This window comes from Hyaena hyaena, unplaced genomic scaffold (genome assembly GCF_003009895.1).
Source record: "Hyaena hyaena isolate Hyena2069 unplaced genomic scaffold, ASM300989v1 scaffold_33, whole genome shotgun sequence".
Taxonomy (NCBI): Eukaryota; Metazoa; Chordata; class Mammalia; order Carnivora; family Hyaenidae; genus Hyaena; species Hyaena hyaena.
Genome location: NW_024080666.1, coordinates 1,443,432 through 1,470,038, shown reverse-complemented (window position 1 = coordinate 1,470,038; position 26,607 = coordinate 1,443,432). Strand labels below are relative to the sequence as shown.

The 26,607-nt window shown below is 48.5% G+C and overlaps 1 protein-coding gene across 1 annotated transcript; it reads left to right on the top strand.

The window, feature by feature from the left end:
* The first annotated feature begins 1,634 nt into the window (after positions 1–1,634).
* LIPG (lipase G, endothelial type) lies at positions 1,635–23,755 on the top strand. Its single transcript, XM_039228912.1, has 10 exons — positions 1,635–2,024; positions 4,888–5,069; positions 6,707–6,886; positions 8,038–8,149; positions 13,692–13,913; positions 15,397–15,639; positions 16,341–16,461; positions 17,168–17,386; positions 19,261–19,365; positions 21,754–23,755. Exons 1-10 carry the CDS (start codon positions 1,928–1,930, stop codon positions 21,773–21,775), a joined length of 1,503 nt encoding a protein of 500 aa, XP_039084843.1. The 5' UTR covers positions 1,635–1,927; the 3' UTR covers positions 21,776–23,755.
* The last annotated feature ends 2,852 nt before the right edge of the window (positions 23,756–26,607 follow it).

Genomic DNA, 26,607 nt, shown 5'->3' with positions numbered 1-26,607 from the left:
CCCTCCCCCGCTTCCCGTGACTTAGTTTTCCTATCTGCAAATCGCAGGCAATACCTGACTTACCTCTGCGTTGTTCACCCATGGAGGAGAGCGGGAGGGGAAGGAAGCAACATATCTGGGGGTACCATTTACCATCCCATAAAGTGCAAGGGGTTTTATACTGAGAAATAAAGTCAGTCGGCCTCTTGCTAATGAATCATAGCGTAAGGAAGGACAAAGTGTGCTCCGTTGGCAGCTGGAGTAACAAAAGTAACAAGGATAGGCCCTGAAAGGACCTGCTCCTTCGGACTAATTTCCCATCACTGATCTCCTCGGCTGGGGCCCCAACCCCAGGGAGAAAGGGGCGCGAGGCTGCCTGGGTGCTTTTCCTCCCCCGGCGGGAGTTGGACCGGTTCCCTGCGACGGTGGGGTTACTAGAGGTCAAAGGTGCAGTCTAGCAGAGCCAGCTCTAGCTGGCTGGACCACTCCAGGACCGCGGAGCGCAGCCCCGCCGCGGCCCCCTCTGCCCCTCCCACAGTTCTGCGACCCGGAGGCCGTTGCGGCGGCGGGTGCCCCCCGCACAGCTCCGGCTCCCGGGCGCCAGACGCAGACTCACGGCCAAGGTCTCCGGCGCTCTCCGCTCTCAGTCCCGAGGTCGCTTCGGGGAGCGAGCCGAAGCCAGCGCCGGAGGGAGGAGCAGGGACCCGAATCAACAAAGGGAAGGGCTGGAGGGAAGGGAAAAAAAAAAAAAAAAGGACGAAGGAAAGGAAAAAATTGCTTAATTCCACTCAACAGGTAGCTGCACGCGTCGGCCGAGACTTGGCAATGGTCACGTGTCTGAAACCCCCAAGTGTGACTCACTGTTCCCTTTGGAGAGTGTCGCCTGGTCTCTAGCGCTCCACTCCCAAGGTAAGAGAGAACCCGTCCCTTCACTTGGCAGGCCCCGCGCAAAGCGCCGTACGCCATTATCTCTTAATTTCCCTGAGATCCCCAAAGCTTCGGGAACTGTTAACCCCCGAGTATTGCGGACGACGGAACGACCTTAGAGAAGCTGGGGGTGCTTGCTGGAGTTTTGCTGCTAGTGGCGGAGCAGTGACTCCAGAAGGGACTGTGCGATCCCGAAAAAGCCCAGGCCACAGCCCACAGCCCCTCAGCTCTGCCCCGTCCTTGTCAAGTCATTCCGTATGCACCTGTCGCGGGCCTAGCTGTTGGGGGGCGGGGGGCGAAAGGGTGACCAGATGACTCTCCTCCATCCTGATCCTTGTCTCGCGGCGCAGAAAGCTCTCTTAGGGCGCACTTTGGAGAGGCTAACCCTCCTTCTCCGCGGATCGCGGCCCCAGCGGGCGCAGCTTTTCGGGGCAATGTCCCCCCTGGGGAGGCAGGGGCTAGCGGAGAATCTGGGGTCCGAGAGTGGGCACTGGGAGGAATTGGGGTGGCGGGAGCTCGGCTGCCAGCAGGGCGGGCGGGGCTGGGCGCGAGGCTGCGCCACCCGTGCAGCCACGCGGTGGGTGTGTGCAGCGCTTTCATTCACACTTTGGGGAGTCTAGGTTCCGGCGTCAGCGAAGGTGTAACCAATCAGAGTCCGGGGACGGGAATAAATTATGCAAATCGCCATCTGGCGATGGGTCAGATGACTCCCATACTCTAAAAAACTACCTCGCCGGGAGCTCGAGGAGTGACAGCGCCGAGTCCTGGCTCCCCCGGCCGGCGGCACGGGTGAGGGCAGGTCTAGTTCAAGCCCCTTCGTACTCCCCGCCACTCTTCGCGGCTCAGTTTAGCCAAGTTTTCCCTTCCACCTTCACCTTCAGCTGGCTAAGGCCACCACTCTCTCCCTGGTCTAGAGAGGACTGCCCACTTCGGGTCTGGCCCGCGCGGACTGCTAGACACCCCGAGAGGTGTTCTTTTCTTTTTTGGTCCTGTTTCGGGAGAGGGGGTGTGGCGGGGAAGGATGCGAAACTCCGTTCCCCTGCTCTGCCTCTGGAGCGTCCATTGTTGCTTTGCCGCGGGAAGCCCCACAACCCCGGGTCCGGAGGGACGGCTGCAAGGTAATGTGCACTTACCCTTATTACCCCCCACCCACCCTCCAGCTTCTCCGGGCCATGCCCCTTTTCTGTCTTGCTGATGCTTTTCCAGCCCCTCCTGGTGCCTGCGAAATCCTCCTTCCTTACCCACTGCCCATTTGCTCCTCCTAATCAGCTTTGCAGTTCACTTGTTTCTTGGCGCTTCGGCCGTGCACACACATCCCCAGCAAAGCATCCGAGCGGCTGCAGGCGGGTGTGCGCGCTGGCTCGCGCTCCCCCTCTCGCCCCACCCCCTTACAGGATAAGATTTCCTGGATCTGTGCTGTCCAGCCAGCCGGCTGTCGGATGCTCTTCACTCTTGTGCGAGTCGAGGCGAGAAGGTTTTTAGAAAGAGCTAAGTGGCTTGGTGCCTGCCCCTCCTTCTAATCTGGGTGTAGGTGTTTGGAAAGTGAAGGTGGCAGGGGTAGCTGACTCTGGTTTGAGTAGCGCTGGCAGAGAGCAATTTGGTGAATTAACTTGTGCCCAGAAGCTGCTGGGCTTATTCCCCCAGGTTGCCAGCCTCCTCCTCCCCAGCACCCTTTCCCATCCCCGCTCTTCCTACCTCTCTTCACCTTCCTCCTCCTCGCTGCTAGCTTTGCTCCCCCCGGAATTCCTTTCATTAGAGGAAGCCTGCCCTGGTGGAATGACGATAGGATCACCCATGCGGAGTGCCAAATCTATTAGCTGAGCAGTGGAGAGGGGAGATTCCCCTAAACCCCCCTCCATTATTTCATCTCCAGCTAGTCTGCTGAGGTTGGGCCAAATGATGCTGGTCCGCGTATGTAGCCTTATGTAGTTGTGGGAGGGTTACTTTGAATGAACGGGAAATCCTTGCTTTACTTAACACGTTCCAGTGCTAACTGGAGCTGTGACCTGGGGTAGGTCACATCCCTAGATCCTCTCCTGTAAAACGTGAACACTCCTTCCATCTAATGGGTTCTGCGATTCCGAATATTTGTGGGCCATTCCTTCAGTGGAGAAAGTGTTTATTGTGTGCCTGCTCAGTGCCAGACGCTCTTCTAGGATCAGGGGATGTGACCTGGAACAAGAAAGATGAAGACTCCTGCCTCACAGAGCTTACATGTCAGTGGTGGGAAGACAGGCAGTGAACTAATTAAGCTAAATAAACAATGCTCAGTGGGAGAAAAGTAAAGCAGAGGAGGAAGGAACAGGGTGCTGGGGGAGAAGGTGGCACAGTTTTAATCTGTGGTCAGGCTTCCCTCGCTGCGAAGTTGAGCACTGAGCAAGGAACTGAAGGAGGTGAGAGAAGGAGCCACGAGAGCACATCGGTGAAGAATAATCATAAAGTCCCAGAGCTTGAGGTGCCCCAGGCTGAAAGTGGTAGGAATGAAGCCAGAGAACCCCGGGGTCAGAAAAGGCCAGATGCTCAGGTGGCCTTTATGTCGGATGTAGGTTTATCCACAAATCTGTCCCAGGAAGCTGGCAGACTTCTCTCCTTTTCTCCTAGATTTCCCCATCTGGTCTCTGTGAATGGCTATCTGGGTGATAGTTGGGGAGGCAGACTATTTTGGTCCATGGTTCAAATTTCTGCTGGTTGGGGCTTTTGTCCATTACTTTAATGGCAGTTAACCTGAGGTCGGCTCATGTATATAATGAGTTGCATTTTCTGGAACCTTACCCTTTTTACATCTGGTGTATTCTTTTCTTCTCCCCACCTCCCCCTCCCCCATCCCCCGTCCTCTTCACCACCATCATCTCTACCATTTTGCTCTCTTTCCATGATTCCATTTGGCCACCCACTCTGGGATAAATGAAGCTCCTGGTCCTGGTTTGGTCATTTGGTATTTTTTCCCCTTGATTTCTGGGTGACAGGAGAGTTTGCTTTGTCTAATTTCCTAGCCTGTTATCAAGGGATAGTTTCCTGGATGGCAGAAAGAATGCTTGGATGGGGTTTATTTAAGACTGTCCATAATAATGTGATGATGACAGTGCTTCGTGTTAAAAGGCCGTAGGGCACTGTATATAAGCGTGGAGATGAAAGGAACTATTTTGCTCCTCTTAAGAATTTCCCCATGGCTTTGGTCACTTATTTAACAAACTAGAAGAATATCTGGCACATGTTTGTCACTGCCAAAGCCCTGTTGCAGGAGGTCTTTGAAGTAAGTACTGGAATCTAGCTGGGAATGCTAGAGGAAGCCCAGTGTATGAGAGCCGATGGCTTCTTATCCCTGATTCCAAAATCCAGAATCTTTCAAAATTGGAAAATTTGTTTGGTAATTTGTTTGGCAGCAAGCCTTGGCCTTCCCAGCCCTGAACTCATCTGGCAGCAAAAACTGATCAGAACCGACACGAGGCTATTGGTAGACTTTATTCCTGTGCTTGAGTGTGAGTAGTTACATACTTCCCTGCAGAACTATTAGTGTGTCTGATTATTGGGGAATGCCCCCAGACCCCGCTGGGGATGTCACCTACTATGTGGCTTATGTGCCATGATGTCTTTCTAAAATTTGAAAAGTTCTGAATTTTGAGATTCAGCTGGTCCCAAGCATTTTAGGAAAAGAATCGAGGACCCATACTCTAAATGTAGTCACTCGAGGGTAGGAAGGAGAACTCGTTTTGGTAGGGAGGAGGAATGAAAAGTAAGAGACTCCTATTTGTTTCAGAGACACAGTAATTAGTACTGATGACTAATATTCTTCAATTCTGAGATGTACCTTTATAATATTTTTGCGACTCTTCTGGGAAATGAGGAGAGAACATTCAGAAGGTATAAAATCTGAAACCCAGAGGATTAAGTAATGTGCTCAAGACCGAACTAGAACTAGACTCCAGATCTCGAATGACCCAAGCCCACTAGATGCACCCACGCTCTGTTCTTTTCCCCCAGATGAGCTCTATAAACCCAGGACTGTACAGGTTGTTGCCAAACCTCCCGTGAGATTTAACCTCCGCACCTCTGGGGACTCAGAACACGAAGGCTGCTACCTCTCCCTCGGCCACAATGAGCCCCTGGAAGACTGTGGCTTCAACATGACAGCCAAAACCTTTTTCATCATTCATGGATGGACGGTGAGCCCAGTGGAGGGAGCTCGGCAGCTTGACACAAGATTGGGTTGCTTTTGTTTGGGTCAATTAAAAAGAAGGCTGGTGCTTCCAGATTCTACTGTCTCTCTCTCGCTCTCTTTTCTTGTGGGCTGCTTGTGTTTCAGACAGCTGTGAAGAATGTAATGGGCACTTCGCTGAGGGGGCTATATGGACGCCAGCAGGGTGGTATTTAGTGCTGGCACGCAGCAGGCTTTCAGAAAGTGGCTCTCCTGAAGGCGGCAGCCCAGCTTCACTGGCTCTTAAGGGGCCCTCTAATTACACTTAATTACATTGGTCAACCACTGCCTCGCGGGGGCCATCCCTCCCTAAGAGTTGAGCTGAACTGCAGCAACTTGACCGGCTCCAAGAGTCTATGAAGAGCCAGCTGGCCTGGATCGCTGGCCGCCGTTGGCACGGTGCCCTCCTGTTTGCATAGAGATGGCTCCGTTTAAAGGCATTGGGCTCTTTATGCACCCTAGCTGAGCAATTCACATTGAAAGGCCCATGACAAACTTCAACAAAAAAGGGCTTTAATGCTCAGCTTTAGAAGCTTTTGACCAGTGAGGGGTTTATTCATTCATATAATGATGGTCTGTAGGAAAATGACACTATTAAGTGAGCAGGTTTCTGCCTGGGCTAATTGATGGGGGGACATGCCTCCTTCTAATGATGAGAAATTCATATCCGTTACATGCTTTCTGGGTCTTTAGGTCTATCCCCAACTGTTGGGGTCAAGCCTTGTGGGTGGGGGTGCCTATCTTCCCGATGTGACTGAAGAGATGGTCAGGGGCTTGTCTCAGCAAACTCATCCCACGGCCTACAATTAGAATCATGCAATTGAACCTTTTTAAGCCCCCCTGTGAAAATGCAAATACAAACTGCCTGCAACTTCCAAATGGGTCGCATTCCAGAAAGTTCTTTTGTAAGCTGTTTGGAACTTGGAACAGCAGTTTCCCATAGAAGCAGGATTGTATATGGCACTTGGGTTCCCAGGCCATGCACAGAAAATCTATTTATCTAATAACGTACATGTGGATAGGTTTACAACTGGACCTAGTCACTATTTATAACTTTGTTTCTGTGGGAAAATGTGTTCTGAGTTCTGATTTGGGATTCCAGGGACAGATCTTCCCTACTCTGGGGTCAAGAGGGATGGCAGAGATCGGTTGTGGGAAGGGGTCATTCGTTAACTCTCCGTCTGCCTAGGAGACCTCATCTCCTCACATCTCCGAGAGAGAAGCTAATTCTCCAGGGCAACCCTTTCTATCTGCCTTTGAGGCCACTGGCTTGTCTGTGACAGGGACTCAGGCTAACCTCAGGCCAGTATGCCACCAATGTTTATCTCGTAATGGTCCAGTTGGACAGTGGGCGGCAGCCTAAGACACCAGCTATGAAAACTTTGATGCGAAAAAAGATATAAAGAGCAATGAAAGACAAACACTCATGCAGCAGTCCTGTCTATGGTCAGCCCTGCTTATGTACAAAGGTTTGGTGCCTGAGCAGCCATTGTTAGAAGCTCTGGAATTGGCTGGGGAGAGGGTCATGGAACTGAATTCCATGTTCATCAGGATTTCTGAAACCAATAAGAAGGATTTTTTCAAAATGTCCTGTTTTCTTCACAGATGAGCGGCATGTTTGAAAACTGGCTCTACAAACTTGTGGCAGCCCTGCAGATGAGAGAGAAAGAAGCCAATGTTGTGGTGGTTGACTGGCTTCCCCTGGCCCACCAACTTTACACGGACGCGGTCAATAACACGAGGGTGGTGGGACACAGTGTTGCAAGGATGCTCGATTGGCTGCAGGTAAGTGCTTTTAAGAGCAGGATCTTGAACCTGAACCTTCTTAAGAAAATACAGGGCAGACTGTGTTCCAGTGAACTTCGGGCATCTAAGAATGTCTTTGGGATTCAAATTTTTACTGAATTAAAGTATCACTTGAAATACTTGAAAGCTGGGACTTTTGGGAAGCTTTTTAGTTATTGATATATCACTGGATTCTTTTCTGTTCTTGGATTCACCAGAATAAAATTTGCCTTATGGGTTGTTACTTGCTGATGCCCTCAGGTTGGGAATAATCAGGAGCCCAAACCAGCTTGAAATCTCAAAAATGTACTGAAGTCTGCTCTTGCCTCTGAAGGGGTGAGAAGAGGGTTGGCTCCAACAAATGCAGCCTACTGCTACACTTAAAATATATTAAGTGTGGAAAATATGTCTCGAGGTCTTAGATTTACTCTCTATGGGTTAATGATTTGCCTGAGATCATGGACTTACCTGGGGGCAAGGGTGTCCTGGCGAAGTGACCTCATTATCTGGGCAATTCCAGCCTGACCTTCCTTTTGCCCATGGCGTCTGATGAATTCTAGCAGCATCTGGTCAGGGGTTCACGAGCAGTACCTCATTTCCCTGCCTCGGTCATTTTGTAGAGATTGATTTCTGAGCTGCAGGGTCCAAGTGCCACCTTGGCACCCCTGGCAGCAAAATGCTCTCTCAGGATATGATGCTTCTGCTCTGGGTTCTTGGGTGGGCTTGTGGTGAGCAGATTGGCAGCCTCTGGAGCCTAAGAAGTTGGGAAAGAGTAGGGTGCTGTAGGCTGTGGCTGGTTCTTAGTCTCCAGTGAGTCTGGTGGCTTTGATCTCCACACGGCCACCCCAACCTCCCGCAGTGCCAGAGAGAACAGAAATGCAGCCAAAGGGTCAGGTATATAGTATCTAGTCATAACCTCCACCCTGCCCCCAGCGCTTGGCATTTAAAGTGGCTCGAAGCCCTTTCACCCTCCGCTTACCTGGCTGTGTCCCATCCCCGTCTCATTGCCAGCAATGCAGGCCATGCCGTGGGAAGTCTCTGCTCCTGGTTCCTGTGGCTCTTCCTCGTTGCCACTGAATTCTTGGGTTGTTGGTGACCCGGTCGGCCGAGGACCACTGGCTTCGCTAACACACTTTTGTGATTTCCTGCAGGAGAAGGATGAGTTTTCTCTTGGGAACGTTCACTTGATCGGCTATAGCCTGGGAGCTCACGTCGCAGGGTACGCTGGCAACTTCGTGAAAGGCACGGTGGGCAGAATCACAGGTAGGATCTGCTTCCTGCCCTAACGGCCCACCCCCAAGCTCCCCGAGCTCCTCTGCCAAGCTGGCTTCCCGAGAGGCAGCATGAGGGAGCCACAGAGGGTTAGCTTTGGAAGGGACTCGGAGGATATTGAATCCTGAGCTTTCAAGCGTTCTTTTCAGTTGCAGAATCCCTCTTTCAAGTTGAACTTGTGTGGTTGAAGCCGGATATATGGTCCCCATCCCCAGAGAAATTTCAGGGTCCCAGAGCACCAGGGAACACATTTTGAAGACCACTGGCCTAATCTGACAGGCAAGGAAACACCAAGGGGTAAACAGCTGATGACTGAAAAGTGCAGAACCTCAGTGGGTCCTGACCTATCAGCCTTGGAGGCTCACTCTTTTCTCTGCCAGTGATGCTTAGGAGCTCAGGGGAAATGGACGAGTGGTGGAGTCTAGTTTGAATTCTGCTTGTTTCTATTTCATCCACCAGCAGCCTCTTTCCAATGTTTAGCTGGCACATTTCTTAGTGATAATTATCTGTTTTGAATGGGTGTTTAAACTTTGTCATCAAAGAGGCCTTTCTGGGGGCGCCTGGGTGGCTCAGTCTGTTAATCGTCTGACTCTTGATTTTGGCTCAGGTCACGATCTTGCAATTCATGAGATCAAACCCCACCTTGGGCTCTGCGCTGACAGCGCTGAGCCTGCTTGGGATTCTCTCTTTCCCTCTCTCTGTCCCTCCCCCATTCACAGACACTCTCTCTCAAAATTAATAAATAAACATTAAAGAAAGCGGGTTTCTGGTATTGGTACCCAGGCTGTCAGCAAAAAATTGCGTTTTCTTTCTTGCTGACTTTTTGATGTGTGTTTGGATGAAATCATTTAATGATTTAAAAAGTGTGAAAGATTTTCTTTCCCATTTTTGTGTTTCCTCAAATCTGTAAACAGAGCTACCTCTAGGCTGAAATTAATGGCAAGTTGTCCTAAACCTTTATTTTCCTTCCAGAATTCTTTAAAAAAATATTTTTAAACATTTATTTATTGTTGAGAAACAGAGAGAGACAGCATGAGCAAGGGAGGGGCAGAGAAAAGGGGAGACACAGAATCCAAAGCAGGCTTCAGGCTCTGAGCTGTCAGCACAGAGCCAGACACAGGACTCGAACACAAATTGCGAGATCATGACCTGAGCTGAAGTCGGATGCTTAACTGACTGAGCCACCCAGGTGCTCCCAGAATTCTTTTATTTGTCTTCATTCCCAGCTTCCCTCTCACCCCCAAGATAACCAGAGGTCCAGCTGGTCACCTCAAAGGAAAGATTTGATCAGTTTCTTTCCTGGCAGTATTTTTAATTTTAAAACAGGACTCAGGAAGGAGGGAGTCCTTAGCTAACAAATAATTTAGGAAAGGTAGAATTTCAGGTTTTAGCAACAAGCAAGTGGGGTAGATTTAAATCTATATAGATATTTGTAAAATGTCATTGGCTCACCTGAAATCATCCCTGGGCTTCAGCCTAAGGTGTACACACACACACACACACACACACACACACACACACGTATATATACACACACACACACACGTATACACACACTCTCCTTTAGATCCAGTTATTTGATATAGCATAGCTTGAGAGCTTCACTTTTGTTTACCAAGACTGTGGGGCCTGAGAGCATCCAGGGGGACAGTGACTATGTGGCCACACATGCCTGCTCGTTAACCTGTGGCTGGTGCTGGGCTGTTTGCTGGAAGCCGCTCTGGGTTCCATTGTCAGAACAACTCCTTCTGGCCCCCAGAGAGAGGCCTGATGTGTCAGAGCCAGGCCAGCTGTGTTCAAACTGCAGCACATTCAAGTCCCCCCTTCCTCCCCCCACCCCCGCCCCCAGCCCCAGCAGCCAGCCCAGGGTCATTGGCCGCAAGGACAAGTTGCAGATCTTTTCTTTTTCTCCTTCTAAATCTGCAGTGAGCTGGGGAAGAGTTTTCCAGTTCTTTCTCCCTGCCTATTTGGGCAGCAGCTGCTGAGATGGGGCCTTTGCTGACCGAATGCTAATCAGTGCTCTGTGCTATCTGCATGGAGCTGGGGGTCTGCCTGTCCTAAGCACACACCCCTTTCCTCCAGTCCTTCTCTTCTGGTAGGGTCCCGAGTGAGCACGGCAGGGAGAAGACCCTCTGTCCAGTTGCCGAGCAGCACCTCAGAGGGCACGTGGCTCACCTGACACATGCAGTTGTGCATGTCTGGTGTGGGGGAGGGGTATGCATGCTCTTCTCACTCGGTCAGTGGACTTCCCAGAGCCCCGGGAACCAGGTGGTCCCAACTGGTAGAAGGACCAGACTGCAGCTCGCGTGGGGTCCTGAGGCCACCATGCACTATGCAGAGCCCAGCAGGAAGACACTTGAACCTTAGTTAGGGCTGTGGACTGGGGTTCGTCCGAGTTTTACCTCCTTAGGCTTTTGAGAAAATTCTGTGCCACACTAGGAAAGAGGTCATATACTTCTCTCTCTTTTTTAAAATCTTTAATGTTTATTTATTTTTGGGAGAGAGAGAGAGACAGAGTGTGAGCAGGGGAGGGGCAGAGAGAGGGGGAGACACAGAATCTGAAGCAGGTTCCAGGCTCTGAGCTGTCAGCACAGAGCCCGTGGTGGGGCTCGAACTCAGGAGCCGTGGGATGGTGACCTGAGCTGAAGTCTGACACTTTGAGCCACCCACGTGCCCTGAGGTCATATACTTCTAATTGAACCTGTGGGCAGTTAGTTATGAACAAATAAGCAAGCAGACTTCTTCATTCATTCATTTGAGAAGTATGACTTAAGTGTCCATTCTGTACAGACACGGCACCAGATGCTTCCTAATGTCAAGTACTTAACACCTGACAGGTACTTTATGCTGTCTCTAAGACACACTGCAGTGGGGCAAAGGAGGCCTTTTGGCTTCGTTTTACAGATGGGAAACTAGGAGTCAGTGCTTAAATAATGAGTACAACATCTTACACCCTTAGTTGCAGAGCCAGGATTCAAGCCCAGAGCCTGCCCCCAGCTACTGCGCCACCCCACCTCTCCTTCATTGGTAAAGATAAACCAGTAATGGAAGCCCCGCAGGACCCGCCCTGCCAGGCCAGAATGCAGAGGCTTTCCTGGTATGCACACGCATGCACACGTGTGTGCATTCCATTTGCTGGACACGACATCTCGGAAGGTGTCTGACTGGATGGAAGGAAGGCTGGCTCTCCACCTTTTCTAGTTTTGGAGGCATCAAGCTCTCCCTCTCATTCCTAGTTAAAAAAAAGTAAATCGTGCAACTTTCCTCCAAAGTCTGTGAGCCCTGGCTATGTGTCAGGCTGGGTCAGTCTGGGCGGGTGAAGGCTCAGCCTGCCCCCTCAGCCATCCTTTCGAGAAGCCCTGTCAGCTGCCTGCATTCCTACAGCACAGCTTGGTTTCCATGACACTGACCGTCTGGTGGAGACTTTTGTTCACATCAGGCAAAGAGCCCCTCTCTTGTATTGGTTGCAAAGCAGAATGTCCCTTTCTCTCTTTTTTTTTTCCATGCAGAAAACATAGCAAGAGGCGGGGGGAGGCTGCTTGGGTCGGTTCTGTAGCCCTTGGCAGCCTCTGAAATGAGTCATCGTGGGCTGTGCCGTTGGGGGGGGGGCTGCTGCTTTTATGCCACCCTCCTTTTGGGCTCGGGGCTGGGGATGGCCCGCCAGGCGGCGTGGGCTTCCTTTCTGTCTCGGTCACACATGCATTTATCTCCATTGCTACTGTCGCCTGTTTGCTTCCAGCCTCAGCAGTTCTGGCGAGTGACGAATTTCTTTTTTCTTCTTTTTTCCGAATTGGATTGCTTATTTATTTACTTTTCAGAAAAATATTACTGTTTGGTATGTACATCACAAGGTCCTGGCATTTGAGGCCACAGTCCAGAGTGACGAATTTCATAAGCTTACCATCCACTCCAGACAATAGTTCTGCCTAGTGCTTCGCTTAAAATCACCCCAAGTCAAGCCTCACGGGGTGCTCCCTGGTTCTACTGCGCTGGGATCTGGTGGGTTCTATTACCCATCTTCTCCTTTTACTTGGTCTAACCTCCTCTCCAGCGTGGTGTTTCTAGATCAGGGTGCCTCAACCTCAGCACAGTTAATGCTTTGCTGTGGGAGCCGATCTGAGCATTGCTCGATGTTTATCAGCACCCCTGGCCTCTACCCACTAGATGCTAGCAGCTTCTCACCCTCTCCCTGCAACTGTGACAAACAAGTGTCTACAGACATTGCCAAGTGTCCCCTTAGGAGCAAAATCACACCCAGCTGGGAACCACTGTTCTGGGCTAAACCGACCACCCCCTCCCCCTTAAGTGCACTGTATTAGCTTTTTCCAGGTCCTCTCTCTGTGTCTGTAGGGCAGAGAGCCTTCTACGCAGGCATGAATTCGGCTCCCATAATTACTTGAGCTTGGTAATAGCAGCTAGTATTTACACTGACAAGCACTTAATTTCTTAATATCTCACATAAGCTATATGGATTACAAGGTTCAGGTTCAATTTTATCAATGATACTGAAGGTGGGAGAAGTTTTCTCCAATCTAGTTCACAGACCACCTCCTTTTAGGATCACCTGGAGGATAAATACACATTTTCTGGGCTCCACGCCAGACTTGCCAATCAGGGTCTCTAGGGAGCTGGGGAAATCTTCATTTCATGCTTTGCAAATTCTTCTTTTTGAATGGTTTTACATTCGGGTGGTTCCAAAATTAAAAGATGGTGAAAATCTTTTATTGCTGCTACCACCTGCTTGGTTCCCTTCCCTGCCATCTCATTCAACACACACTCACACACACACACACACACACACACACACACACACGTAGCCAGTGGCTTGTGTGTCCTTCCAGAGTTTTCTATAGCTACATAATAGAATTTGAATTTTCAACAAGCTTCCAGTGATATTTGTGCTGTTTCAAATGTGAGAACTGGTTCTCTCTACGTTGCTGCTTGCCTGTCCAATGCAGATAGGTTGCAGGCAAAAAGATTTCTCCTTCTTGCTGCAAAACAGGAATTCTAGAGGCCTGGGATATGGTGTCTGTCCCCCCGCCCCCCACCCCATCTCATCATTCCAAACTTGAGCCTAATTCATAACTAAAGGAAGGGGAAGAGGAAGTCCAAATGCAAATAGCTCAGTTTGGGGGAAACTGAGTCTTCCCTCTAGAAGATGCAGAGAGAATATTCTTAGTTATTCTGTAAAGGGGCTGCTAAATTAAGGCTGCAGAAGGCTTTCCATGGCAGAATAGACCCGACGGCTGGCTTAGTTCAGCCAGCCTGAGTTCTTTCTAGAAGTGCTCCAGTTCTGACAGTCTGTGGTTCCTCGGCACTGTATGTCATTGTGACTCAGTTGAGTCATGAGGACAGGTGAAGGCTTCAGAAGAAGGCTAAAGTTCCCCCAACTGCAGGCATCCCACTGTTGAAGATTTGCGGGGCTTGGCTCCAAGGACAGCTTCGCTGTGCATACCTGCATTCACTTTTAAATCAGGACGCCAGGACTTTGCACACCTGACGCAACTGGTCTTGGCTTGCTCTTCTGCTGCAGGTTTGGATCCTGCCGGGCCGCTGTTTGAAGGTGTGGACATCCACAGGAGGCTGTCCCCCGACGACGCGGACTTTGTGGATGTCCTCCACACCTACACACGTTCCTTTGGCTTGAGCATCGGGATTCAGATGCCCGTGGGCCACATCGACATCTACCCCAATGGGGGTGACTTCCAGCCAGGCTGTGGACTCAATGATGTCTTGGGGTCAATTGCATATGGAAGTGAGTTCCTTACTTTCTGCTTCATATAGAGGTTTGACTCAGTTATCACATCTCCTCCTAAATCAGCCACAGCGGGTAGTGCTCCCAGCAATGTTCATTTCATGATGCCTACTCCCTCCATGGGGACGGCCAACCCTATGTACAGTTTGTCTTCCTGAAGGCCTACTGACAGCCATTTATCGGTTTCTGCTTTGCCCTCTCATGCACTGAAGTCCCAGTTGTTGTTGATTAATTTCTTTTTATAAGAAAAGAAATATATATTTCTTGGGAAAAGAAGCAACGTAGAATCTCCTAGAGCAGAAAGTAAGCCCTTTCTCCAGCTTCCTCTTTTACTCTCTAAAGGTAGCCACATGAACAATTTTGTGTGTATCCTCTTTTTTCTTTTTGTGTGTATCCTGTGTGTATCCTCTTTTTTCTTTGCAAATTCACTTGTGTGTGTATGTGAGATCATATTTTTCAAAATCACATTGTTCTGTAATTTTCCTTTTTTCACAGTCTATGTGTGTGTGTATATATATATATAGAGAGAGAGAGAATATTCTTAAGCATCAGAACACATAGATTTACTTACCTTATTCTTTTTATTAAAAAAATATTTTTACACTTATTTATTTATTTTAGGGGGCAAGTGAGCAGGGGAGGGGCAGAGAGAGGGAAAGAGAGAATCCCAACCAGGCCCCACACTGTCTGTGCAGAGCCCGATGTGGAGCTCATACCCACAAACCCATGAGATCATGACCCAAGCTGAAATCAAGAGTCGGATGCTTAACTGAGCCACCCAGGTGCCCCATCTTATTCTATTTGAAGGCTGTATGATATTCTATAGCATGGATGCACTATAATTTAATTTTTTGCGACATTTTAAAGTAAAACCAAGATGAGGTCTCTCTTCACTTATGATTTACCTTCCAAATGCCTGAGCCTGTTCTCAGCAGACTTGAGTTGAACTGAATTTGCTGCTGACGCCCATGTGTGGCTGCAGTGACTAATCCCTTTCTGGGTTTCCCATTTTCTCACTGGCTCAGGTCTTGACTGAACTGCTTAAGTCTTGCCCCTGTTGGCTCTCTCTACTCTGATGCTCTGCCCTTTGGATGTCCTGCCCTGTCATTCAGTCTTAAGACTATGGCCCTCTCCCAATGTGATAATATTCAAATAGCTCCTGCAAGGCTTGGAGGTACAACAATGACCTCCATTGGATGATGGCATTTGTTAAGGCCAGTAGTGTTACTCAGGAAGAGATGTGGATGGCTTTGTCAAATTTTCCATAAGGTCCTAGGATTTATTAAACTATTGGCTGTAGCTTCTGGTTACAAGAGATAGTGACGTACCGTGGGCAAGAAAATCCCAGTTACATACACTCCTGACTTTGTAACCAACTGATCGCTTGACTCTGAGCAAATCACTTCATCTCTCTCCATGGGCTTTGGGGGCACAATCCGTAGTTGATGAGAGGCTCATCCTGCGCATCCTCCCCCTCCCCCAGCAATCTCGGAAGTGATGAAATGTGAGCACGAGCGGGCTGTCCACCTCTTTGTCGACTCCCTGGTGAATCAGGACAAGCCGAGTTTCGCGTTCCAGTGCACGGACTCAAATCGCTTCAAAAAGGGGATCTGTCTCAGCTGCCGGAAGAACCGTTGTAACAGCATTGGCTACAATGCCAAAAAAACGAGGAATAAGAGGAACAGCAAAATGTACCTCAAAACGCGGGCAGGCATGCCCTTCAGAGGTAACCCTCGGTCCCCCCAGTGCCCTGAGGAGGGACCTTTGTCTTTTCCCTTCTTCTCAATGTGGAGCAGGGCACAGGAGATGTGGCAGGCACAATCAGATCAAATCACTGCAAATCAGATGATGTTGTGCATGCCCTAGGAAAGTTAATCTTTAAAAATAAATGGTGGGAACTCCTTTTGTGATGAAAGCCATCAACCATGATCGCCAGTATCAATATCTTAAATTTGTATTGAGACAGAAAATTTTCATTTCTTTTCAATTAACTTTCGCAAAGCTATTTCATGTTTTTCTCATGGTTGTCACAGCAAATCTGAGGGAGGATGAACAGGGGATCAAAATGATGCCTTGGAGTTTTACAACATGTGAGAAAACCATAGGGTTTTGTTGGTGTTATTTTACACGTGTGGAGGCTGGAGCTTAAAGCGGCTAACACTTTGGTCCTTAATTCAAGGTCACACAGCTAGAAAGCTGCTAGGCTGGAATCCACGAAAGATGTCCTGAACTCCAAGTTTGGGCCTCCTTCTATACTGTGGTGACCCTTTATGCCATTGAACTGAGCCAAGAACAGAGGAAGGCTGGGCTGGACCACAGGGACATTAGTTCCTAAGAACTCAGTGTTGTGGGTGACTCAGTTCAGGTCAGAGTGTCCTGAGATGACCAGCCAAGTTCACCAATGTCTTTGTTCTGCTGTTTGTGCAGTTTACCATTATCAGATGAAAATCCACATCTTCAGCTACAAGAATATTGGAGAAATCGAACCCAACTTTTATGTCACCCTTTATGGCACCAACGCAGACTCCCAGATCCTGCCTTTGGAAATGTAAGTCACAGGTTCTCTTTGATGGGTTCAGGACCAAGAATGAGGCAGTCTAAGAATGAGCAAGTGTGGTAGTGTGCGAGCCAGTGCAGGGGAGTGCAGCCTGAGTGCCTGTAGGAGGGGCTGGGTGGCTCCCGGGGCCTCTGTGGTCCACACTCTCCACCAAGCCCTTGACTCAGACCCTTTCTGGGAAGGATGCTCCCAGATGAATCAGTGGCTTGAGAAATTGCTGAGTCAGCTGGACAGAAATCGCTGCTTCATTTCAGGCAACGCCTGACACCTGAGGCTTGGGAAGTTTGGCACATAAGTGTTATCTCTGCACTGTTTCTAATGGTCTTCAGGAGGGGCACATAGTGATCGGTACATGTTTGTTAAGCACATGTGAGGTACAAAGCACCATGCCAAGTCATGTTGGGATTACAAAGTAATGTCATCAAAGTACTCACTTCCCAGGGCTCAGGGTCTAGCTGGGGGACCAGGTATGTATGCACACACTCACCCACATAAATGGGGTGGGACAACCCCCCCCCACCCAAGTATCACATGATGGGGACAGGCAGGAAGGGGCTGGGAGTTCAGAGGGAGATGGGCGTCTGTGGGCTCATTTCTCTAGTCACCGTGTGGCAGGTGTGGCCACTGAGTCACCCACACTGTGGGTCAGTTTTCCAGGAGGCCTGGCAGTGAGACTTGCTCCTATCTCCCTTTGTAGAGTGGAGCAGATTGGGCTGAATGCCACCAACACCTTCCTGGTCTACACTGAGGAGGACCTTGGAGACCTCTTGAAGATCAAACTCACCTGGGAAGGGGCGGCTCAGTCCTGGTACAACCTGTGGAAGGAGCTTCGCAGCTACCTGTCCCAGCCCCGCAGCTCTGAGCGGGAGCTGAATATCAGGCGCATCCGGGTCAAGTCCGGGGAGACCCAGCGGAGGTAAGGGGTTCACGACCTTTCTTTTGCCATACCCTGTGTTGGCTCAAGAGAATGGGGGGCTTCTCCTGGATGGGGGTCCCTATGAGCACTGCCTTGCTGATCTGTTTGCTATGGGGTCCCCAAAACCAAAGCCTTTGCTTGCCCCTGTGCAGAGCACACCAGAGTTTCAGTGTGTGATACTCCTCGGAGCCCCCACGGATGAGGTATGCAAGAGGCCCTGGTTTCCCCAGACCCTTCGAGCATTATATTCTTCCTTCCAGGGCTCTGAGTCAAGGTTATGGGTGGGGCTCTGACATCAAATAATAGAGAATGTTCTATGTCATGCCAGCTGGCAGTTCCCCCACGATTTTTAACCTCAGGCCTAGAGTGAAAACTCTAGACCTTCGTGTATCATCCCCTAAAATGGTGCCTTCACTCTCTGAACAAACTTCTAAGCAGAAACCAGGAAAGCCTATGGGATCTTTGTGAAGAGAGGAGGGTTTCTGCGGCTGTATCTTTCTGCAGACCGCTGGGAGGTCACCGCCAGCAGGGGGATGATAGGAGGCAGCCTCCAACCTCCTTGTACCTCATCTGGTATCTTCTCCATCACAGTTCTTCATGTGTCCCGTTTCCACCCATCACCTGTGGCATGGTATGGCCTTGGGGGAGGGAGGCCTGGTCCCTTGTCTGAGTGATTCTGGTCTAGAAACCTGTGAACTAGGGGGAGCTGAGGTCCCTTTGCACCCTACCCCTGTCGCTGGGTTACATACAGTAAATGTATTTTCCAACTTGACGAGATGTTATTGAATCTCCTTCCAAAGTGTTTAAACCAGTTTGGGATCTGAAAGTAAGAGCCCCCTGTTCCTCTTTATATGTTTATGGGCCATTTGCACTTTCTAGCAAAGGTTCTTCTTTTTTTTTTTAATGTTTATTTATTTTGAGAGAGAGAGGAGAGAGACAGAGAGAGAGAGAGCACAGGCAGGGAAGGGGCAGAGAGAGAGAGGGAGGGAGAATCCCAAGCAGACACTTCACTGTCAGTGCAGAGCCCAATGTGGGGCTCAAACTCATGAACCATGAGATCATGACCTGAGCCACACAGGCATCCCTCTGGTAAAGGTTCTTAAATCTGTTCTGCATGTGGCATTTGTCCTTCCCATCGGTGCCAGGGTCAGGTGCCCCGTACATCTGTTGGTTGTGGGCTCATGCAAACCCCGCACCACAGGAGCTGGGGTAACCCATGTAGTTTGGCTGTATGTTAGAGTTGAAATGGTTGTTAGACTACCGATTCTTCTCTGTGACCTTGGTTGAGCATTTTCTGACTCACAGCTGCATTCCAGTTATGCTTGTCGATGGGAGCTTATGTGCACCCCACTGGAGGTACCTTGAATCCCTCCATTTGAGGAAACTGTGGTCCATCATAGATATGGGAATCCATGGGCAGTTCAATGCAGTGTATAACATGTAACATAGACAAAACATTCATCATTAACTCCATGCTGTGCATAGGAATGACAATAGCAAAAGGCAACACCTATAAAACAGTATGCTTTTCTATTAAGGTCAAGGGCTTAGGCAGTTGGGGAGACTTCAGAGAGGCTATGCCTTGAAAGGCAAGCAGCCTTTTGGATGGAAAGACAGGGGAAGGTGGAAGGCATGGTTAAAGGGCTGCATGAACCAAACCATGGAAGATGTCAGAGTGGGACGTGGTTTATTTAGAACATTAGCAGCAGCAGTGAGGGGTTCTGAAGATTCTGAGTCAAGGTGTGGCATGATGAAAACCTCTTTCTACTAACTGGGTCCACTTTGGATCCAGAAAGCACTGTCCAGCTGAGGCACAGCGATGTGCCTCCCCCACTTGAGTTTTGGCTATATTGGTGGTTTCTTCTTCCTCTTAGGTTGACCTTTTGTGTGGAAGACTTTGACAACACCAGCATATCCCCAGGCCAAGAGCTCTGGTTTCACAAGTGTCGAGATGGCTGGAGAATGAAAAATGAAACCAGGTAACTGGGACTTTCCCATATGGTCATGGGGAACCTGTTGACAGGTTACCTAGCATGTGCTGGACGTGGGTCTAGGCGCTTGGGACATAGCAGTGAACAGAAAAGATACAGATCTCTTCTGTGAAGCTGACCTGTTGGGAAGAGGTAGACTAATCTGTGGAACAGGCGGGATGTTGGAGGGTGACTGTGTCCTTTTGCTCCTTGGTCGGCCTCCCCTTGAAGACGTTTGCAGACCATGGTCCTGCTGGAGTCAAGCCATCTTAGGTTGAACTTCTCCATAGTGACAGGGGCTCCAGAAAGATTCTGGGGCTCCTAGCTTCCTTCTGGGCACCAGTTTGGAGTGGAGACTCAGGTGGGAGGTAAAGGAGAAGTGCATGGTATAATCTCCATTTTTAGGTTTTCTGGAGCCCAGGTGGGTGTAAGGGATTGTGAGCAGCTCTCCCCTTTTTGGAGGAACAGGAATGCTCATGTGTACGGTACTGAACCAGACAAAAGGCACATCTCGCTTCCGTGTCCCATTACCCCATGTCGGAGTCCCATTATTTCAGAATCCAGGAAGGCAGGTCTCATGGGGTGGGACAGCAGGTGCATCCAAAAGGGAAATTCGTCACAGAGCCTCTGAGCCTAAACACCTGCGTGGGGAGGATGGAGATGGGCCCCTCGTTGGCTCCCACCACTTGCCCCAGTCGAGGTCCTGGATAATAATGCTGCCACCATACACCGAGCACATGGCGTGTGCCCACCTGTGTTTAGTGCCTTCACCATGTTATCTCATCTACTTGTATCGTCAGCCCCATGACATTGGTGATGTTAACCCTGTGTACCGTTGTGGACTCTGAAGCTCAGGGAAGTAAGGTCATTCTTTCCAGGTCCCCTAGCAGATAGTAGAGCAAAGATTTAAAGTATCCTGGTTTACTCTAAAGCCTATACTCTTTTCTTTATTAAAAAAATTTTTTTAATGTTTATTTTTGAGAGAGGGAGAGAGACAGAGCATGAGTCGGGGAGGGGGAGAGAGAGGGAGAGAGACAGAGTGTGAGTGGGGGAGGGGGAGAGAGAGGGAGACGTAGAACCCAAAGCAGTCTCCAGGCTCCGAGCTGTCAGCCCAGAGACTGACTCAGGGCTCGAACTCACAGGCTGTGAGATCGTGACCTGAGCTGAAGTCAGATGCTTAACTGACTGAGCCAACTAGGCGCTCCCTCTGTGCTCTTTCTTGAGCATGGAGGTTTCACTTGCTCAGATAAATCACCTCAGCTGGGTATCAATTATCAAGCAGCTGCTCCCATGCCAGGGGCCCCTGTGATTAACTGTCTGCCAACCCTGAGGACCAGGCTGCAGCCTGGCTGCTCTGCCTCCTGTTCAGGATCAAGCTTCACGGGATGTGAAGGATTCTGAAAACTGCCAATCAAATGGTTCAGTCTAGAACATCATAGGATGTTCTGCTATAATAATAACTTTAATTCTTTACGTTTGTATTCAGAGTATTACCTTTCCCAAGTGCTTCCACGTGTATCAATTTCATCACTCCTCAGAACAGCCGTGTAGATTGGACACACCCAGGAGGAAGGATCACATTCTTATCATTATTGTTATGATAGCATATCTTATGATAAAACATTTTATTCTCCTTTTCCGCCCCATAACTTCCTAACAGTTGAGAATGTTATGTTGATACTCATGTAATGTTAGTATGTCGTACTACCTCTTTGAGAAATCAAGTCATGCTTTCCTTTACCCTCAAAAGAACATAAAGCAATAGAAGCCTGAGTAATACATCAACACTAGGAAGTCGTGACATCCCCTAGACATAGATTATGCCTTCAGTATTCTCTCCCCTGGTGTGGATACCGTTCACCTATTCATTGATAAAGAGACTGAGGTTCCAAGAGGTTCAATTGCATGTTAGTGTAGCTGAGACTAGAATCAAGATCTCTGGGTTCTGTCTTGCTCCCTTCCTGCTGGCCTTCAGTCTCTCTCGTATTTCCGGATCAAGGCAAAGAGGACTCATGGATAGTTCTCCGTGTGTGTGTGTGTGTGTGTGTGTGTGTGGGTGTGCACATGCGCGCACGTGTGTGTTATGAGCAAGTATTGTGCTAAACATGTACATGCCAGCACTGACGTATAAGTAGCTAGGAACCCAGAGACGGGGCTGGCGTTGTGTTTCTCAGAGTCTATCCATACAGGGCTTGTTGGGAGAGGGGAAGGAAGAAGCATTCAGGACTCTTTCCACTCGTTCTGGAAGGAAAGCAAGTCAAAGAGTATGGTAGGTGTGTAAGAAAGCCTGAACTTGTGGTGAACAGAGCACACTGTCAGTACAGGCTTGGCACAGGCCAAGCAAGCCAGGTGAGGACCCCAAATATGACCGCTCATCTCTTACACGGTTCCTTTCAGCCCAACTGCGGAGCTCCCCTGACGGGCCGGCAAGGCCCACCCACACCCACCTTCCAGACACGTGGAGGAAAGTTACTGCTGAGGACCCACCTGATGAAAGGACCCCTCTTGGCCTTGACCCTCGAGCACTGACAAGAGCCTGTTTGCTGCACCCAGGACCTTATCTCCTATGACCATTGGGACTTCTCGCTGGAGGGGACCATACACTGCTGCTCCTGCTGTTCTGTCCACTCTAGAATAGCTCTAACTCCAGACCTGTGTGCAAAGGGTCGAACGCCTGGGCCTCCTGGGCACACCGCATTGGTTTCTGGGTGACTGGATGAGCCCGTGCTTTACCTGACCAGGAACACGTGTAGAAGTGCATGGAAGACTGTCAGCTGCTTGATCTGACCTGAGTGGTGGGGGAGAGGTCTTTCCACTGGGAACTGACTCGCATCAGGATGGCAGACTCATGACTTCACTCACCCAGAGACAGGGGAGCATAGATCTGTGGTGGTGGTGAGACCCTCACTGTTGGGGTTTGGTGGGCTGCATTGATCAGTACCCACTACACTTTAGACCTTCCGTCCTGCTACCAGGCTTACTCTGTAAAGCACACATCACTGGGTTTCTTGGCTCTCCAATTGCTTCTTTTTTGATTGGACAAATGTTTATTAAGCACTTAAACTTCATTAGCACAAGGCAGTAGATACATTAGTAAACCTTTCCAGACTTGGAATCTAATGGAGTTGGGATTTCTAGTCTCCCTTCCAGTTTAGATGATCCATGGATATACATGTGATGAAGACACAATGGACACCGGGAGGGCTACAGCGTGTAAGCGCTGGGGGTCCTGGGCTTTAATGGGTTTCAGTTGCTTCTTGTTAGTTAACACGCGCACTCCCTGTAAGAGTGACATGTTTGATCACTCACATGGAAACAAGCAGAGTGCCACACATGCTGGGGACAGAACGGTGGCCCATCACCAAATATGATTGCTTCAGACAAAATCTCTCCTCTTTAGGAAGCTAGAAGGCATCACATATCTGTTGTACTTAACTGTTCATACAGAAACCAGCACCTGTGAAACAGGGCTAGTGCTAAGATTTAATAGATACCTTTTCCTCCGTGAAATATCTTGCTCTAATACCAGCACCTTCTCTGTGTTGAACTCAGAAAAGCCTCCAATTGTAGATCTTGATATAAATGAATATATGTGATATCTGAGAAACCGTTTTATACTTTTCAAAAGATTTGCACGTGTGGCACCTCGCTCGAGACTCACAAGAGGAGGAGCGCAGGGCAGCTAATGTCCATTTTATAACACGAGGCTTAATGAGGTTTAGCCACATGCCTAGATTTATATCCCTAGTCGGTGGTGGAACTAGGTGAGGACCCAGATTTTCTGGAGGCAAAGTCCGTGGTGTGTTCATTTCTGCAACTTGATCAGGATGTCTACAGCCTTTTCACACCAATGTGCCTCAGAGGTGACAAACAAGGAATTGGCTTTTGGAGGCATCCATGAAACCATAAACCCTTATATTAATATATAACCAGGAAAATAAGAGGTTGGGCTTTTTATAGATGAGATTTATTTGGGAGGAGGTGTGATGTCAAATTGGGGGAGAAGAGTGATTTGTTTTGTACTTAGGTTTTTTGAAAGATGTTGTTTTAATCTGTGTTGTGCCAAAGTCGTGTCATTGTTCAATGCCAAACTTTTGAAGATGTAGTTCAAGGTCTTAGTTCAAGCCTTAGTTCAAGGTCTTTTCTTAAATGATGTGCTTCTTCTGTTGCTTCTGTGAATGCTTTCTAGCCAAAGTGGAGCTTGTATTATTAACCATGCATCCTGATTACTTCTGCCTTCTGTTTTTAGTAATGGAAGCCTTGGAAATCAAATCCTCAGTGGGTCCTATATTTATACATTTGGCTTGAAGCCTTAGTTGTATATAATGATGCCCTTTTTTTTTTTTTAACACTTAGAACACTATTTATTTCTCAAATGTATATAATGTATAAAAACAAATATATGGTTAGTTTTTATTTTAAAATTAACCAATTTCAAGATTAAAATTTTTTAATAGTAAAATAATAAAAGTCTATGTAACTCTTCATGGATCGGTGTCTCAATTCTTTTTTAATTTTAAAAAATTTTAAATTTATTTTATGTATTTATTTTTTTAACATTTTACAAAATGTTTATTTATTTTGGGGGGGGGGAGGAAGGGGCAGACAGAGAGGGAGACACAGAATTCAAAGCAGGCTCAGAGCCTGACGCTGGGCTCAAGCCCATGAACTGTGAGATCGTGAACTGAGCCAAAGTCGGCCACTTAACTGACTGAGCCACCCAGACGCCCCTGGTGTCTCAATTCTTAACATTTGAAAGAATTATAGCTGCCCAAGTCTAGGGTTTGACAAAAGTGACTTACATATGAGCTATATTCTCTATTTGCTACTAATTATTGGTAGGAAGTAGACAACAGCTCCTTTCACTAAAGAGCAAGAAAGAAACCTATTTTGATCACAGAAGTGCTTGATGTGTATGTTAGGAAAAAGGAGGGGTGGCTGCACATTGGTGAACATTGTGTGGGACCCAGATAACAGTTACTTACGTCAGGTTGAAGCTGAATTCTCTGTTTTATTAAAGTCTCAGCTGGTATTAAGGCTCTGCTCCTTAAAACAGGGTCCAGGCACTAAGGTTTTATTGTGCTGATCATAGGATGTTCACTTCATCCCCACAATCCAAAGTGTCCTCCATTAGGTCCCCTTCTAACTCATGGGAAAGAGAAGGAAAAGAAATCTAACTTAAGGGAAAATCTTGAACTAGATGAAGTTACTATTTGTCAAACTCTGACATCCCTTTCTTATGCCTCTTGCTTTCTTCACTCTACATAATATCAGGGGCATTTCTCTTGTTGCGATAGGGCTTAATGATCATTTTGTTAATGGCAGCAGAACTGACCACACAGTGAGTGGACCATCATCCCTTAATTAGCTGTCCCTCCAGGGCTGGTGGTCAGGTCCACGTTCCTTGCCTGCCCACTGTGTCTCCCTGGTGCCTTCTTCTCTTGCATATTCTCACGTTGCTACAAGCACTTCCCCTCCCATACCCCTCAAACGTTCCATTTTCCAAATTTACTTGAGTTTCTACTCCCTCACCCAAGCCTTTGCTTATTTGGTGCAGTTGATGCTCACAAGAGACTGTTGGAAGCTTTCAACTCTGTCATGTTCATGTATCAATGGTTAGTAAGGCTTTAGCCAGTCCAGAGTTAGTCTCATTGTTAAAATAGGATGCTTGTTAACCCAAATTAATCTTTGATTTGCATTGAGGCAGCAGAACAAATCAACAGGAAGTTTTCCTGTTAGGTTAGGAAAATATTGGGCCAGGGTGGTCACCTTACAAATAGGTAGTGCTGCTTGGGAATCTTTCCTGACCTATAGATCCTGGGAGTACCAGTATTTGTTTTTCCCTCCCCATCCTCCCCAGTGGTTTCCATGGGGGCAGTAGTTGCCATGGAGATGTGGAGAGAGGTGTCAAAGCTGTCTTTTGTAACTGTGGGTTTATCTACAAATTGTGGATGGGTTCTCCTAAAAAAAGATTAATAAGAAAGGAATAAGGGTAAAACAAATACAAACAAATGTTCAAGTCACTCGTTCTAAACACCTGTGGTTAGCAATATCATTTAACCTTGACTTTCTTTATACCGTGCCCATGCATGTATGTGTTGTGAGGGGAAAGGGCTACTGAAAGAGTCTGGAAACTAGGACAGGTCTATGCAGGCCAGGTCCAGACATCCTCTGGGGCAGCAAGGAGCAGTTAACTGGCCCAGCGTTAGTTATGGCAGCCCAAAGGAATGTGTACACTTTCACAAGAGGTGGGTGATCATGGTCAGATGCCACATATGAACTTTGCAAGTGTTGAGACCAGAACAGAGGCTGGGGTTATTTCACTGGGGTGTGGCAGGTGGGAGTACACTTTATTATTCTTTTTAAATGTTTATTTTTGAGAGAGAGAGAGTTGGGGGAGGGGCAGAGAGCAGGGGACAGAATATCTGAAGCTGGCTCTGTGCTGATAGCAGAGAGCCCACTGTGAGGCTTGAATTCACAAACGTACGGTGTAGTCTTGGCTTCAGGAGTAGAACCCGGTGATTCATCACTTCTGTGTGGTACTCAGTGCTCATTGGGAAAAGCGTCCTCCTTAATGTCTCCACCCATTTAACCTCCCTCCACCTCCACCCACTTAGCCCCCCAACCCTCCTTTTAGATTGAATTCAGTATTTTATACCTTGACTGTCTATGGCAGGCAACATTATTTCTTTAGGAGAATTGGCTTACTCTTTCTGAATACATAAAACACATTTTTTGAGTAGAACCATTTTAAGCAATATGCAATTATTTACTTACAGTGGCATTTTAATTTTTAAAATTTAAAATTCGGCCATTACAAAATGTTGTGATACCACTTTGGATGGTGTAGTGGGAACTGCAGCTCTCCCTCCCCAGCTGCTGGGAGGGTTCCCAGGTGAGCCTCTCTCCAGGAATTGACTTCAGCCAACCAGGAATTGCCCTCAGCCAACCAAGGAGCTCAAAGGCACAGCTCCTTCCCCAGGGCAGTACTTGGCCTTTGACTGGTGATAAGACCCCACATCCCTGCCTCAGGACAGGACAGCTCTGAAGGGCCTTAAGGGCTGCAGATCTCATGGTGGCACCAGCCCTTCCCACTGCCCTCTGCCTCCCCTCCCCCCCTCCAAGGTGTGATCCTAAGAGCATTTGCTAGCAAAAATCTTGCATGCAGATCTCCAATTCCCACAGATGTCTGTTTCCTGGGAATTCAACTGAGGACAGATTATTTTCTAACCAGCTTACAGTGTTTCGAGG

Bases quoted from the DNA above. Each gene is read 5' to 3' on its own strand.
- LIPG (XM_039228912.1), top strand. From the start codon at position 1,928: ATGCGAAACTCCGTTCCCCTGCTCTGCCTCTGGAGCGTCCATTGTTGC. The intron at 6,887-8,037 runs GTAAGTGCTTTT...GATTTCCTGCAG, and splicing joins GGATGCTCGATTGGCTGCAG to GAGAAGGATGAGTTTTCTCT. The intron at 13,914-15,396 runs GTGAGTTCCTTA...CCCCTCCCCCAG, and splicing joins GGGGTCAATTGCATATGGAA to CAATCTCGGAAGTGATGAAA.